General features: G+C 30.7%; 6 protein-coding genes across 10 annotated transcripts in view; 3 read left to right on the top strand and 3 right to left on the bottom strand.

Moving 5' to 3' along the window:
- Nucleotides 1-890: 890 nt before the first annotated feature.
- Nucleotides 891-1,555, bottom strand: LOC108552412 (homologous-pairing protein 2 homolog). The gene is made up of 2 exons (XM_017906931.1): nt 1,406-1,555; nt 891-1,343 (listed from the first exon to the last, which is right to left on the bottom strand). The coding sequence occupies exons 1-2, from the start codon at nt 1,553-1,555 to the stop codon at nt 891-893; spliced, it is 603 nt and encodes a 200-aa protein (XP_017762420.1).
- An 888-nt stretch (nt 1,556-2,443) lies between these two features.
- On the top strand, nt 2,444-7,958 carry LOC108552408 (dipeptidase 1). Of its 3 annotated transcripts, none has more exons than XM_017906924.1 (11): nt 2,444-2,513; nt 3,829-3,982; nt 5,424-5,586; nt 5,934-6,217; nt 6,471-6,528; nt 6,617-6,793; nt 6,867-6,957; nt 7,235-7,310; nt 7,391-7,538; nt 7,632-7,750; nt 7,826-7,958. In XM_017906924.1, the coding sequence occupies exons 1-11, from the start codon at nt 2,510-2,512 to the stop codon at nt 7,863-7,865; spliced, it is 1,314 nt and encodes a 437-aa protein (XP_017762413.1). In that variant the 5' UTR covers nt 2,444-2,509; the 3' UTR covers nt 7,866-7,958. The 3 variants fall into 3 exon arrangements, with proteins under 3 accessions (XP_017762413.1, XP_017762415.1, XP_017762414.1); XM_017906926.1 differs by having other exon boundaries at nt 2,496-2,513; nt 3,833-3,982; XM_017906925.1 differs by lacking the exon at nt 2,444-2,513 and adding an exon at nt 2,838-2,939.
- Nucleotides 7,959-8,353: 395 nt separating this feature from the next.
- LOC108552405 (ornithine decarboxylase 2) lies at nt 8,354-9,711 on the bottom strand (the record flags this gene model as incomplete). The annotated part of the gene is made up of 5 exons (XM_017906918.1): nt 8,354-8,441; nt 8,525-8,733; nt 8,803-9,042; nt 9,141-9,438; nt 9,530-9,711. Coding segments are annotated over 5 exons (1,017 nt in total), but the record flags the coding sequence as incomplete, so codon positions are not given.
- Nucleotides 9,712-9,783: 72 nt separating this feature from the next.
- Nucleotides 9,784-11,266, top strand: LOC108552410 (putative dipeptidase CPC735_015490). Its single transcript, XM_017906928.1, has 7 exons — nt 9,784-9,836; nt 9,925-10,101; nt 10,175-10,265; nt 10,543-10,618; nt 10,699-10,846; nt 10,940-11,058; nt 11,134-11,266. The coding sequence occupies exons 2-7, from the start codon at nt 9,940-9,942 to the stop codon at nt 11,171-11,173; spliced, it is 636 nt and encodes a 211-aa protein (XP_017762417.1). The 5' UTR covers nt 9,784-9,836; nt 9,925-9,939; the 3' UTR covers nt 11,174-11,266.
- A 395-nt stretch (nt 11,267-11,661) lies between these two features.
- Nucleotides 11,662-13,635, bottom strand: LOC108552404 (ornithine decarboxylase 2). Its single transcript, XM_017906917.1, has 7 exons — nt 13,446-13,635; nt 13,112-13,188; nt 12,838-13,010; nt 12,449-12,746; nt 12,111-12,350; nt 11,833-12,041; nt 11,662-11,749 (listed from the first exon to the last, which is right to left on the bottom strand). The coding sequence occupies exons 1-7, from the start codon at nt 13,633-13,635 to the stop codon at nt 11,662-11,664; spliced, it is 1,275 nt and encodes a 424-aa protein (XP_017762406.1).
- A 1,752-nt stretch (nt 13,636-15,387) lies between these two features.
- Nucleotides 15,388-16,239, top strand: part of Pp2A-29B (Protein phosphatase PP2A regulatory subunit A) — a 3,486-nt gene continuing 2,634 nt past the window's right edge. For all 3 annotated transcript variants that reach the window (XM_017906921.1, XM_017906923.1, XM_017906920.1), the window contains exons 1-2: nt 15,388-15,505; nt 15,855-16,046. In XM_017906921.1, coding sequence (XP_017762410.1) covers nt 15,422-15,505; nt 15,855-16,046 — 276 coding nt within the window. In that variant the 5' untranslated portion in view covers nt 15,388-15,421. The remainder of the gene's footprint in view (nt 15,506-15,854; nt 16,047-16,239) is intronic.

The raw sequence follows: 16,239 nt of genomic DNA, 5'->3' as shown, positions 1-16,239 counted from the left end.
TATTTAAGCGAAGACCGAGCAAAGTGCCTTTCTAATAGACCGCCAAAAGATGCAATAAAACGTATCTCACCGGGAAAATCAATGTCTCTAGATGTTCAATGTAAAAAATCTTATGGTGGTAAAACATGTAACGTAAGTACGTTCAAGAAAAACATAAATTTTTTAAACTAATTGAAAGATAATTTATCAGAAAAATTTATCTTTGATGTGTTATCAAAGTGCATAGACCCTGATAGTAACGGTTTGTGTGTACCAGTTGCAACAGCTGCTGATGGTTCTTCTTGTGGAAATAATCTTGTAAGTTATTATTTATTCTTAGAAATAATTACAATATTTAAGGATATTTTCATAATCATAATAATATATTTTATTTCTTTATCATAGATATGTCCTTGATGGAGAATGTGTATTGGAAGAATCAAAAATAAAAAGTGTAAAACTTGCATAAAAAATACATATTGAATTATTTATTTCTTAAAATGTATTAAATTTACAATTAATGCACGTAGGTGATATAACTGAAGAACAATAATAATTTTTTTTCGTATAAATATATATATATAAAAAATGAATACATATATAAACAAAATTTTATATAAACATCAATATAAAAATATTAAAGTTTGAAGTAAGCATTAGCATTCACAGGTAATTGAATAATTTTATAATTTATTTAATACTGTAACAAATATGTATATAAATTAAAAATGACTTATGATACTAAAGAAGCAAGACATTACTACTGGTTGCCAATTAATGAAATATAACTTAAAATATAAATTAAGTTAAATAATGGCATATATAAATATGTAACTTACACATAATATCAAAAAAATAAAATGAACTATTAAATAATTATAATGTACAGTATATCACCTTCAACATTGATATCATTCAACAATTTTTAATTCTATTCCTATTTCTTCATATAATTCAGTTTTACTACCAGGATAATTATCTAATATACAGTCTAAAATTTCAGTACACAAACGTTTTCGTTTTACATATTCACGTGAATACTCATTTAATGCTGCTTCTGTCTTTCTTTTAGTTTCAGTTAAATCTTCGGTACCACTTGCCTCCATTAATGCATCTAATTTATTTGTCATGACTGTAATTCTCTCTTGGATTATAGCTTTTTGTTTTCGTGCCTCTTCAATTGTGATACAGGACTTCATCGAAGACAAAAAAGCCTCTTGTACCTTAATTTCTCTTTCAAGCTCTTGATATTTGCTTTCAACTTCATTAGCATGAGCTTGTAATTCATTGTCTATTCTCATCAATTCCTCTATTTCATGGCTCGTATCCTGAACTGGACAATAAATTTTTTGCTTTCCATAGACCTAATGTAAAAATCTTTTAGTTAACTTGATTCATTGCTTATATTACATAATAAATATCCTACTTTTTCAAATATCTTTCCTTCAGACACCAATTTGTCCATAGCCTTCTGGACAGCTTGTTTACCATATTCATTATGGAGATTTGAAACTATTTCATTAATATTATATGGCCTATTTTGTAATTTTAAATATTTATATACAGTATCTGCCATTATTACTATTAATTTGGTTTACTTTCTCCTTCTTCTTCTTGCATTTAAAGTACTTTTTACAGATGACTTAACAGCTATTGGAAAAATATAATTTTTATCAAATACAGCAATGATTATAATAAATTTACTCTTTTATGTATTATAGTTACTCATAGATATACTGCAACCCATATGCTTCTATTAAAAAAATTAATACAATTGTAACCATAACATCATTAATACAATTTAGGTTAAAACTTGGTAATTCTTGTTACCCAAAAAAGCATAAAATTAAGTTTTGCAGTAAAATATAAAAAACAGAATTATAAACGAATTACTGTTATTATTACATTTTTATTGTTATATATTTTTATTTCACTAATGTTTTGAAAATCAAATTACGTGATCAACTTGTAACAAGTGTGTTTACTATTCATGGATCACGTGATTTCCTTGAATATAATGAATACTTAAAGTGCGGGAAATTTAATCGAGTATCTTCTTAAATCATTCTATCTAATACAAAATCAGAGAAATGAATAATATAATGTTTAAAGAACTAAATATTCATTTAATCATTTCTTTTATCAAACGTCGTAATATTTTTATTGTATATACAACGTTAGTGTAAAAACAACATTATTGTGGTATATAATGTTATAACATGTTTACTTTTCTAATCAATGCAACGTCTATTAGACTTAATATCTTTATACATCCATAAAACTAAAACATGCTTATACATAATATAGTAAATAAAAAAAATAAACATACTCTGGTAATTACTGCCAATAAATTTCTCAAGGTAAAATACAGATATATAGAAAAGTGACTTATTGATATCTATTGTATACATCTATATAGAGAGTATTAGGATATATAGAAACTGCACGTTAAAGACATAATTGAAGGAGTTATCTTCAGGGAACAAGTGTGAATAGTATCATCGAAGGAATATCTTGCTCTACATTTAAAATGGGTGAATTAAATATTGCATAAATATATAGGCTCGTTTGACATGTCATATCACTCGAATTACCATATTTGCGTTATGTGTTAAGTTACAATTACATTACTGTATATTCTATCATACTTGAAAATTTAATGTTCAATAAATATTAATTTCAATTTCTAATTTTATAGGTTCGTTAAAAAATAAGTACTTTAGTCATTTCAAAATTGAATCTAATTATTGAAACTCGAATAATTACGTTAATTAAATCGAAGAAATGTCGTTAAGGTTTTCAGTGACCTCTGTGGTTTCTACACGGGAAGAGATGTCAGACTCGAAAGTGCTCTTTGCGAGTCAGTTGCTTACGAGACTTCATTGAGAGTACAATAGATCTAGGTTGGTTAGTTTAGTGAAAGAAGCAACCTGTGCACAATTTAACAGAATTTTATAAATGTTAGTAAATATAAATTCTGTAAACGTATATGCAACGTTAACATTAGAATTCCCAAATTCGGCATAAGATTCTTTTTCCCAAATAAAAAAAATTTTTTAAATTTATCAAATCAGTTTCATAAGGTTATCATAAAGTAATTTTCAACTGTAAAGTAAAAATGGCATGTTCTCCTTTGGTTTATCACATAAAATTTGAAATAAATAATCACATAGAGAATTAAAAATACATATATGACAAAAATGTGTACTATCATTAATTGATCTTCTCAATTTAATATTTTAATGGTAATAAGTATAAACAAGCTTTACATTTTGTGATTTCATATTGCAATTAATAAGAGTATATAATATTAATTTTTATTAATTATTACATACTTGTCATATTATTTGATATTTTATTATTAATATTAATAACCAAATGTAATCAATACACTATATTTTGTTACTAATTCTGTAAATTTTTCAGATCGTTAGGTTGCTAAGTTTGTCACATAACATAATTATACTTTAAAAATAGATACTTTATTCTATTCAAAGTAGAAATGGTACTATATATCAATGATATTAAAAAGCACCAAATTTTCATTATTTGCAGAAGCTATATTTTGCTGTGAGAAGATCTGACGCAATACTTATCTAATTTTTGTTGTCTTTAATTTTGATTATCACCTCTTGGTAAAACAAATTCACAAAATGTTAATGTACATTGTGTGCATATATGCCAATCGAAAAATGATATCTTTAATTAACAAAAGCAATCCCATTACTTCAAATCGGAAGATAATGGTTCAATTAGGAAGTTATCATTTGCTATCGAACGTATAAAAACATTGCTACGTACGAATTCTCATCAGTTTCACCGAAGTAACTATTACTGAATCTTTTCCAGGCAGCTTGGCTAAGTACTGCACTCGAAAGATGATGTACGTGAATGCTGCGGTGTGCTTGTCAGTTTTGCTGTTGGTAATTGGGCTGTCCGTAGGGCACAACGTTATTAACTTCAAAGGAAGTGATGCTTTAAACTCGGCGCCACTTATCGATGGGTAAGTGATCTTTTATTTTCTTCAGTCGATAAGAAATTAGATGCATATGGTAATGAAGCATGTACAAAAATTTTAAGAATTGTATTAAGGAAATTATTAATATCTCTTAATTAATTTATTTTAATTAATATTTTATAGCAGATTATTACCATGGCAACTATCTTAAAATAAAATACTTATAACAATTAGTGGAGAAGCAATAATAAAAAGTAGGAAATTGCAATAGAAATTAATATCATTCTTAATGTTGTCTTGTCTATGTGTCGTTATTCCAATAAGTATTCATATGATCGCTACTAATGTAGATAAGTAGTTCTCTATTATTAGTCAATCATATAAATAGGGTATAATGATGTCATGGGATCTCTCTCCACGGGAAATGATAAATCATCACTCTGGTTAGTCTTGCGTTAGAATAGATAAACAATGTTTCTATTAATATTACCTTTTACTTGTCTTTCTTCTTATTCTCTATTTTTGTTTAAAAGTACTATTTAGAAGTACTTTCATGTTTATTACTAACTACAGGAAAAATAATGTATGGTTAAAGAATGTCTGTAATATGGTAAAACAAATATAAAAATATTCCATTTGCTCTGTTTATAAATATTTATAAATTGTTCCTATTTCTGTAAAGCAAATGTATCGTTATTGTCAATAATTTCAAAATAATTAGGTAAACCTTGCATACTGCCAATACTCGAAAACTTACTTTCTTTACCATGAGTTGCACAATATTTTAAGAGATAAAAACTTTGCTAGTTTACTTACATAAATTACGTAAATTAGATAAATGATAACCATCTATAGATATGTCTTATCATTTATTGTCTTCTAAACAGATAAAAACTCATTAGAAAGAATTTATCTCTTACTTATTTAATTACTTAGATATTTCTACAAGAATGAATTAATTAATTAAGTTAATGGTCAGAACATAGAGTGGCTTTTAATTATAACATTCGATTAGTTTACTAGTTATATAAATAACTCAAATTTGAAGAGTCTTACCAGAAGCCTAATTTATGTTAAAATTATTACATTACCAAATATTTTGTTAATCTTGAATCATAGAATTCTCGACTATGGATTTCTCTAATTACACTTAGATATACACAAACGATGCAAATATGAAATGATAATAGATAATTACTTTCCTTATTAATCTAAGTATTTAGAGAAAATTTCTATACTTTGAGGTTTCCTGTTCTTTTTTTTTGTTATATTTTATATCGAATTACTCTGATCGAAATCTACTTTCTCCAACATTAGAACAAAATTATACAAAACTTTTATTTCTCCTGCAAAAAGAAAAGATAAGATAAGACCAATAAATTAGACATAAAAGAATGACTTCCTTTCTTTATTTCGAAAAAAGATACGCGAATGTGAATAAAAAATGATAATGAAAAGGAAAACAATGTATCTTTCTCTGTTTCAGTCACAATGACCTGGCCTACAACTTGTATGATTTGTTGAATAACAACTTAGACAGATTCAACTTCACTAAAAATTTAACCGATGACAAAGTATGGGGTACAAATGTATGTAACACATGTAACACAGACCTGCCCCGATTAAGGAAAGGAAAAGTCGGTGCACAAGTGAGTGGGAAGCCTGCAAATGCAGAAGACAGGTTATCTCTAGAATTTCCGCTCTGTCATCCGCATCATGGAACTAATTAATTGACTCATTTAAAGCTCCTTATCGTTTTAGTCTTCATACCGAGATACCTTTCGTCTCTTATCGTTTCACGCTTCGTATTTGCAATATATCAGTAATTTCTATGGGAGTACATTTTTGTTATCGTTCCTTTTATCAATACCTAATTCTTCCTCTTTTTTGTTTCGTACGTAATATAAAATCACAATAATATGGTTGAGAACTAATTGATTTTCTTTTCTTTCTCCTTATTAATTGCGTTAATAATATCAATAACAATTAATTTTAGTTCTGGGCCGCGTATGTTGATTGTGCATCGCAATACAAAGATGCAGTACCACTGACGATGAAACAAATCGACGTTATTAAAAGATTAGTCGCCAAATATCCGAACGATATGCAATTTGTAACGGAAGCAAAAAATATCGAAGAAGCGTGGAAGAATGGAAAAATTGCTTCTCTAATCGGTGTCGAAGGTGGTCACTCCATGGATTCTAGTTTGGCAATACTCCGGCTCTACTACGAGCTTGGTGTACGTTATATGACACTGACTCATATGTGTAACACACCATGGTACGTTCAATTTTTATACGAATAAAGAATTTCTATATTTTAATCATTCGACAAATTTCTACACGATAAATTACTCAATAAATTTAATTCGTAAAAATGAAATTATCTATCAAAGAAATAAAATACTTTTATTTGCTATTGTTTGAGTCATGTTCGAAGAGATAAAAGACGATAAGGAATTTTACTTAATAAGAATGAAAACAGAAATGATTCATTTAAAAAGAATTAATAAATTTTTTCTTTCTGCTTACAGGGCTGATGCATCCATAGTGAACGATAACTCTGTTCACAACCTCACGAACTTCGGTGAAGTATGTCCAAATTTTTTAAATTTTATACTAACATATATTACACTAACATTTTTGTATAAAAATTTACAAATTTCGTATTTTAATATAGGCTGTTATTTATGAAATGAACCGATTAGGAATGTTGGTCGATTTATCGCATGTATCCCACAACGTTATGAGACATACGCTCTCAATAACGAAGGCCCCTATTATATTCTCCCATTCATCCGCTTTTAGCGTTTGTCACAATTACCGTAATGTTCCTGATGATGTTTTACTCATGGTTGTAAGTAATTCTTTATCGTTCTTCCAATTGCTTTGTACGAGTATACGAGATGTAATTTTGATTACATTTTCAGAAAGCGAACAACGGCGTGGTAATGGTGAACTTTTACTCAGGTTTTGTAAATTGCAATTCTTCAAGAAAAGCAACTATCCACGATGTCGTAGGTATGAACCACGCGAAATATTAGCTTTAGGTTTTATACAACCCAATTGGACTAAAAAGGAAAGATATATTTATTAATAAAATACTATTTCATTCCTTTTACGTGATAAAATCTACATGAAGTAATTACATGTATCAAATTCGCTTTTTAACGATTTATTTTTATTTGATTAGAAATAAAGATTAGAATCAAAGATTTTGAATCAAGTATCATTAATCAGTTGGCTTAAAGAGATTACGATTTTTACATAGAGTAATCATCGAGTTCCCTCCTTATAGATCACATCAATTACATTCGTAATCTTATCGGAGCGGATCACGTTGGTATTGGTGCTGATTTCGATGGTGTACTAAGGTAAATGTTATACGATATCACATACTAAAAAGGTCAAATAGTTTAATCAAAATTTGCAAAATTTGTTACAAATGTTTCAGAATGCCGGAGGGTTTGGAAGACGTATCTAAATATCCAGATCTATTCGACCTGATCTTCGAGAGTAACGTTGAACCACGATGGACCAAAGAGGAACTTGAGAAATTAGCTGGCAGAAATTTGATCCGTGTATTCCAAGCTGTAGAAAACGTATGTTAAAGAAAATCTAATCAGTAGGGTGTCCAATATGGAATATTCAAAAACCATAAAAATGTAATCATTTCTTGTACTGCGTTTTAAAAGGTAAGAGATACATTGGCAAAGACAGAGTCACCACGACAGGATATCATAGATGTAAGAGATGTCTCCGAAGCTGAAGTAATTAGCCATATTCAACCAGGTTTATGTCAGACCTCAAAAGAGTAAGTGTACTAATGTAAAACTGAATTTAAATATTTGTTTCATTTATTTATACATAATTTTATTTATGTAAACAGATGGGACGACATTAGAAATAACAGTACATCGCGACAATAACACGACATTTATTTAAAGCAAAAAATAAAATGGCTCGATATTTTACAGGTAAAATTTATTTTCATACGACACTCCAATATATAAGATCAAACTATAAGCAATAAAAATGTAAAATACTCAAAAGTTCTTACTTTTTGAATAATATAAAATGTATCTTTCATAATCTTTTTATCCCTCCCTAAACAAATATACTTACCAACAGTGAAAGTTTTAATAGGCACTTGTATAATTTATGCGGATTTATTATACAATAAATAAGTCTCTTGTTGCAATGCATATTTACAATAACCGGCGGTTGGATGAAGAAATGGATACCATATGCACATATATTTGAAAAAATATCTCAACTTTTAATATAATAATATAATGCACCACCTACGTTGAGAAAACAGTAAAAGAATACTATAATTTTATGAATGATTTTATGAAGAAACTTAAGTTCAAAATTCATAGTGCATAGATAGAACAATTACTATTATAATTACTAATTATTTAGTTTTCATCACTGCATTCTCCACTCCGTTATTCTGTGATATGGATTCCTGCGCTATACTTATACCAGCAATAAACTTTTTCCTAAAAATAAACAAACATTCAAGAGTTTACAAGAACGTTATATCATATTAATCATTGCAAATTGGCCACACATCTGTACCAACCATTGACTTATTCTCACAAATGCATGTACTTTGGGTGCTGAAAAACCATTAAAGGGAGAACTAAGGCTTATACTGTATGATCCAACGTCTCTCCAAATCAACCAATCGCCACGATGAAATTCAGGTAACAATACATCTTTCAAGATACAATCCAAGGAGTCACAGGTTGGACCCCAAACGAATGAGACGAATTTTTCATCGCTCTCTGGCTAAAATATGTTACATAAAACAGAACCATCGGTGTTATTGTGCTGCGTACAATATATTAATAGTCTCACCGTATCCAACGGTACTGGTAATCTCGCCTTGATGTCTAGTAATTCCTCGATGAAACAGTTATATACTCCGCAATTCATATAATACATTCTAATCATTTCTTCATTCCTGAGAACTACCTTTTTCGTATGCACAAGTGACACCAAGCTATATGCCGAGGTTACATAATATTGTCCAGGTTCACTAATGATCGTGATGCTCGAATCAATGTCTTGAATGGCGTCGTTAATAAGACCAGCCAGCTGTTTCATATTTAAATCAAGTTATATTCGTTAAGCTTCGTTTAATTGAATAATATCAAAGAACGTTAAGGAAACGACTCGAGTGAACAGTGTTTCACCTTGTCAATACAGTATCCTCTGTTACCAGGAAATCCACCACCGATATCGATCAACTGAGCATCTTCGCAGCCGATCTCTCTAGCAATCGCGATTAGTCTCTTGCACATCATGATTCCTCTGACATAAGCGTTTAATTCGTTGCATGGACTGCCGACGTGAAAGCTAAAACCCCATAACGTCAAACCAACGTTCTTTATGAAATGCATCAACCGTACAGCTTCCTCTTCCTCACAACCGAATTTCGTTCCAAGTGACACCTTGCAATTCTGAGAATCGCAACGAATACGGATCACTATTCTGTTGGTCATCCAGAAAAATTATTTCGGAAGTTTATCAGCAAATTTTCTGTATCTATATAGAAGCAAATAGTCAACCTTGATCCACTTACTTCGCTTCCGGGAAAATCTCTTTGATTTTGAGGATTTCCATTATACTGTCAACTGTCATCTTTTCAACATTCATCGTCTTGGCGAATCTGATGTGAGTAGCCCACTTGGTCGGGTTTGCGAAAATGATTCGATTCGCAGGTACACCTTGCGCCATTACGATTCTTATTTCTTGCTGATGAGAATAAAAACAGAAAACGATGTGTTTGAAACGAACATCGCTGAAAGAATATCGAATTATCTGCTTACAGGGCTGATGCATCCATAGTGAACGATAACTCTGTTCACAACCTCACGAACTTCGGTGAAGTATGTCCAAATTTTTTAAATTTTATACTAACATATATTACACTAACATTTTTGTATAAAAATTTACAAATTTCGTATTTTAATATAGGCTGTTATTTATGAAATGAACCGATTAGGAATGTTGGTCGATTTATCGCATGTATCCCACAACGTTATGAGACATACGCTCTCAATAACGAAGGCCCCTATTATATTCTCCCATTCATCCGCTTTTAGCGTTTGTCACAATTACCGTAATGTTCCTGATGATGTTTTACTCATGGTTGTAAGTAATTCTTTATCGTTCTTCCAATTGCTTTGTACGAGTATACGAGATGTAATTTTGATTACATTTTCAGAAAGCGAACAACGGCGTGGTAATGGTGAACTTTTACTCAGGTTTTGTAAATTGCAATTCTTCAAGAAAAGCAACTATCCACGATGTCGTAGGTATGAACCACGCGAAATATTAGCTTTAGGTTTTATACAACCCAATTGGACTAAAAAGGAAAGATATATTTATTAATAAAATACTATTTCATTCCTTTTACGTGATAAAATCTACATGAAGTAATTACATGTATCAAATTCGCTTTTTAACGATTTATTTTTATTTGATTAGAAATAAAGATTAGAATCAAAGATTTTGAATCAAGTATCATTAATCAGTTGGCTTAAAGAGATTACGATTTTTACATAGAGTAATCATCGAGTTCCCTCCTTATAGATCACATCAATTACATTCGTAATCTTATCGGAGCGGATCACGTTGGTATTGGTGCTGATTTCGATGGTGTACTAAGGTAAATGTTATACGATATCACATACTAAAAAGGTCAAATAGTTTAATCAAAATTTGCAAAATTTGTTACAAATGTTTCAGAATGCCGGAGGGTTTGGAAGACGTATCTAAATATCCAGATCTATTCGACCTGATCTTCGAGAGTAACGTTGAACCACGATGGACCAAAGAGGAACTTGAGAAATTAGCTGGCAGAAATTTGATCCGTGTATTCCAAGCTGTAGAAAACGTATGTTAAAGAAAATCTAATCAGTAGGGTGTCCAATATGGAATATTCAAAAACCATAAAAATGTAATCATTTCTTGTACTGCGTTTTAAAAGGTAAGAGATACATTGGCAAAGACAGAGTCACCACGACAGGATATCATAGATGTAAGAGATGTCTCCGAAGCTGAAGTAATTAGCCATATTCAACCAGGTTTATGTCAGACCTCAAAAGAGTAAGTGTACTAATGTAAAACTGAATTTAAATATTTGTTTCATTTATTTATACATAATTTTATTTATGTAAACAGATGGGACGACATTAGAAATAACAGTACATCGCGACAATAACACGACATTTATTTAAAGCAAAAAATAAAATGGCTCGATATTTTACAGGTAAAATTTATTTTCATACGACACTCCAATATATAAGATCAAACTATAAGCAATAAAAATGTAAAATACTCAAAAGTTCTTACTTTTTGAATAATATAAAATGTATCTTTCATAATCTTTTTATCCCTCCCTAAACAAATATACTTACCAACAGTGAAAGTTTTAATAGGCACTTGTATAATTTATGCGGATTTATTATACAATAAATAAGTCTCTTGTTGCAATGCATATTTACAATAACCGGCGGTTGGATGAAGAAATGGATACCATATGCACATATATTTGAAAAAATATCTCAACTTTTAATATAATAATATAATGCACCACCTACGTTGAGAAAACAGTAAAAGAATACTATAATTTTATGAATGATTTTATGAAGAAACTTAAGTTCAAAATTCATAGTGCATAGATAGAACAATTACTATTATAATTACTAATTATTTAGTTTTCATCACTGCATTCTCCACTCCGTTATTCTGTGATATGGATTCCTGCGCTATACTTATACCAGCAATAAACTTTTTCCTAAAAATAAACAAACATTCAAGAGTTTACAAGAACGTTATATCATATTAATCATTGCAAATTGGCCACACATCTGTACCAACCATTGACTTATTCTCACAAATGCATGTACTTTGGGTGCTGAAAAACCATTAAAGGGAGAACTAAGGCTTATACTGTATGATCCAACGTCTCTCCAAATCAACCAATCGCCACGATGAAATTCAGGTAACAATACATCTTTCAAGATACAATCCAAGGAGTCACAGGTTGGACCCCAAACGAATGAGACGAATTTTTCATCGCTCTCTGGCTAAAATATGTTACATAAAACAGAACCATCGGTGTTATTGTGCTGCGTACAATATATTAATAGTCTCACCGTATCCAACGGTACTGGTAATCTCGCCTTGATGTCTAGTAATTCCTCGATGAAACAGTTATATACTCCGCAATTCATATAATACATTCTAATCATTTCTTCATTCCTGAGAACTACCTTTTTCGTATGCACAAGTGACACCAAGCTATATGCCGAGGTTACATAATATTGTCCAGGTTCACTAATGATCGTGATGCTCGAATCAATGTCTTGAATGGCGTCGTTAATAAGACCAGCCAGCTGTTTCATATTTAAATCAAGTTATATTCGTTAAGCTTCGTTTAATTGAATAATATCAAAGAACGTTAAGGAAACGACTCGAGTGAACAGTGTTTCACCTTGTCAATACAGTATCCTCTGTTACCAGGAAATCCACCACCGATATCGATCAACTGAGCATCTTCGCAGCCGATCTCTCTAGCAATCGCGATTAGTCTCTTGCACATCATGATTCCTCTGACATAAGCGTTTAATTCGTTGCATGGACTGCCGACGTGAAAGCTAAAACCCCATAACGTCAAACCAACGTTCTTTATGAAATGCATCAACCGTACAGCTTCCTCTTCCTCACAACCGAATTTCGTTCCAAGTGACACCTTGCAATTCTGAGAGTCGCAACGAATACGGATCACTATTCTGTTGGTCATCCAGAAAAATTATTTCGGAAGTTTATCAGCAAATTTTCTGTATCTATATAGAAGCAAATAGTCAACCTTGATCCACTTACTTCGCTTCCGGGAAAATCTCTTTGATTTTGAGGATTTCCATTATACTGTCAACTGTCATCTTTTCAACATTCATCGTCTTGGCGAATCTGATGTGAGTAGCCCACTTGGTCGGGTTTGCGAAAATGATTCGATTCGCAGGTACACCTTGCGCCATTACGATTCTTATTTCTTGCTGATGAGAATAAAAACAGAAAACGATGTGTTTGAAACGAACATCGCTGAAAGAATATCGAATGGATTAAGAAAAGCTTGTAGAAACAAAAATCTTCGTACTTCGGACGCGCAATCGAAGCTAACATTCATGGCTGCTAAGATCTTAATGAGCACTGGATCCGGGTTGCATTTGACGGCTGAAATTCGACGAAATAATAATGAATAATAATAACAATGAGTGATGAATATTAATTAGACTTTTAATTGCACTCTACCGGACGAAAATAAGAATATGGATCCTTACTGACAGGAGACGTTAACTGACAGTAAGGAAGTATTTAAATCTTTGTACGCTGCATGTCGACTGTATTACTTGGCAATAAAACATCTTGTTCAAGTAATACGTGTAGATAATAATTAACGTGGAAGATAAATAAAGAACTCTTGTAGTTACCATAATATGGAACGACTCTTGGCATCTTGGCAATCCAATTTTGATGTTTATGTATCACATCGGCAATGTCAAGAATACAGAACGGTTCCTCTGTTAACTCATGTTCCATTTTAATAATACTCCTAATTATGTCCGTGTCTTTGTCCGTATCTTCGAACAGTTTCACTTCGTTAAAACTCAAGTGAGACATTGTATTCTGTTTAATCTTCTAAACGAACTTCCCTTCACGCTGAGCTGTTTTAGAAAAAAGGAAATTGACTTCAAATAGGTCTAATCTCAGGTACAACGATAAGATCACCTTATTCTAAATATAATCACGGAATGTCTTACATTTGTTCAATGATAAGGGTTCCTAGTCGCAATGTAACGAGATCTATACGTGACACTTACAATTTGTTACAATTCGTTAAATGTCTATCTTTTCACTAATGAAAATATTAGAAGAAGCTACTGTAAATGAAAAACAACGTGTAAGAAATACGATCAACTGAATAGATCGAAGAGAATTATTTGGACCAAGAGTGACAAAATTTTAATAAAATGTTCAACCACTGACGATATTCACCTGAGGTGTCGATGATAAATCAGAGGTATATAAACCAATTAACAGTGACAATCTAAGTTTATTAAACTCGAATGAGACTGATTGTACACAAGATTTTCAACAAATTCAAAAACGGTACTTGACACGATAGATCTGAACGAGATCGAACGCTCTTATCGCACGCCCTAATCATACAATATGCATCCACTCCACGAGAGGAAATCAGATTCTGTAGAAAATTGTAGAATTGGGACAGAAGTTGAGGAACTTAAGGGAAAAAGAGAGGAAAAAGAAAGCTAGGTCTTCATTTTCATTTTATTCAACCGCTCGATACATATCAGACCCACATGAAATCTTGGAAAATCCCTTAACATCCTGTCCAAAGTAATCATCCGTCTAACCCATATAGAATGAGAGAGTAAATAAGAAGTAATTACTGTATAATTTACAAGTACACGTGCTTTTTAAACAAAATTGGAGTGAAAACAAATAAAAACCATTGCGAATGATTTTTGCAATTTAATTATTTCAGTAATTTATTCCTTTGAATGTAGCGTATAATAATTATTCATATAATAATTATGAGTCCTTAAACTATCGTGCAGAAAATGAGATCGTCATTCATCAACATTTTATCAATTGGTGTAATAAACTGCGTGTATTTAAAACACGCTTAATTTCTTGTTGTATTTGTTGCGCCTGATCATTTTATTTGTTCACGCATTGTTACCTGATGTAGACTTTACATCATTATGTACTCAGAAAGGAATCTAAATTATGATACAACGAATATATTTATATAAAAAGTGATACCAAGGAAAGATGTACATTCAGACACGTTTAAAAAAATTATTATTAAAATTACATAATACTCGCGTAAAAAATTGGTAATGTTCATTTTACGTTATTTATTATTATTTATATTAATTTTAGTTATTTTGTATTATTTATGTTATTTCAATATCCGATAAAATAGAACAATGATTATCGTTCACATTGAAACTGTAACTATAATTCGTATTTTCTTTTTCCATTTATTAAATTATGTTATATTGTAATTTTAAAAATTTATTAATACAAACATTGGAATTAGTAGTTTATTGCTTTATTTATTTTTTATTTCCTAACATAAAATAGTATTTCGTTTTAAAAGATTATTATTATTAACAATATGTAATGTTTATGATAATACAGTATAAAATGTAGAAAATCTTTAATTCTATTAGGTGACAAACAAATATTTTGTAAGTGTAAAGTAATTCTTATTGAATTAGTTTAAACGTTGCTATAAATCGTAATGTAATGTATGAAAGAACAAATTTTACATATGCCGCTAATTCTCTGTAATAGTAATAACCATCAGATGGCGCAGTAATTTGAACACTACTTGAACACACGGGAGTTTCCAAGCTTTGGTGTGATCGTCAGCAAAATGGCAGCGAGCGACTCTACCACGGACGACAGCCTTTATCCGATTGCTGTTTTGATCGACGAACTAAAAAACGAAGATGTACAGGTAATTCTAAAAGTGCTTAAGATCAGTATTTTACAATTGCAAAGCAATCGTCCTGTCGTACTGCCTACAGTCACTGGAAAAAACAGAGTGTCAAGGCGGCTATAGCGGTAGCGTACGATTCGATAGAATATTTTAGTCTCCTATGATTGTATGCTAAACATTCTGTTTTCAATATCAATACTCTTAACATTATAATCTTATAGTAATGTATTCATCGAAAACTTTATGCACTCGATTTTAATTTTGGGAACTATGTCTTCTTACTTGGAAACAAGGAAGCATTTGAAAAGATAATGAGTGAATTACAGAGAATTGACCTGTACATTTACAAAACCTTTTTTTGTTACAGTTACGGCTGAACTCAATAAAGAAATTATCTACGATTGCCCTTGCATTGGGCACTGAACGAACACGTAGCGAATTAATACCATTTTTAACTGAGTCTATGTATGATGAAGATGAAGTTCTATTAGCATTGGCAGAACAGCTTGGACAGTTTTCTCCTCTTGTAGGAGGTCCAGAACATGTAACTTGTTTACTGGTATATATTGTTTTATTCAATTGTTTCACTAGTAAAGTTATTTAAAAAATTTATATGTAATTGCAGTATTTTATACAGAGCTAAATTCAATATATAAATATTAAATTAATCTTTTTTTATTATAATAAAAGAATATTTAAAAAATTCTAATTATGACTCATATCGAGTATATATTTTAGCAAATCATGTTTGA

Source organism: Eufriesea mexicana, unplaced genomic scaffold (assembly GCF_001483705.2).
Source record: "Eufriesea mexicana isolate 0111107269 unplaced genomic scaffold, ASM148370v2 scaffold6562, whole genome shotgun sequence".
Taxonomy (NCBI): Eukaryota; Metazoa; Arthropoda; class Insecta; order Hymenoptera; family Apidae; genus Eufriesea; species Eufriesea mexicana.
This window is presented reverse-complemented; position numbering and strand designations above follow the sequence as displayed.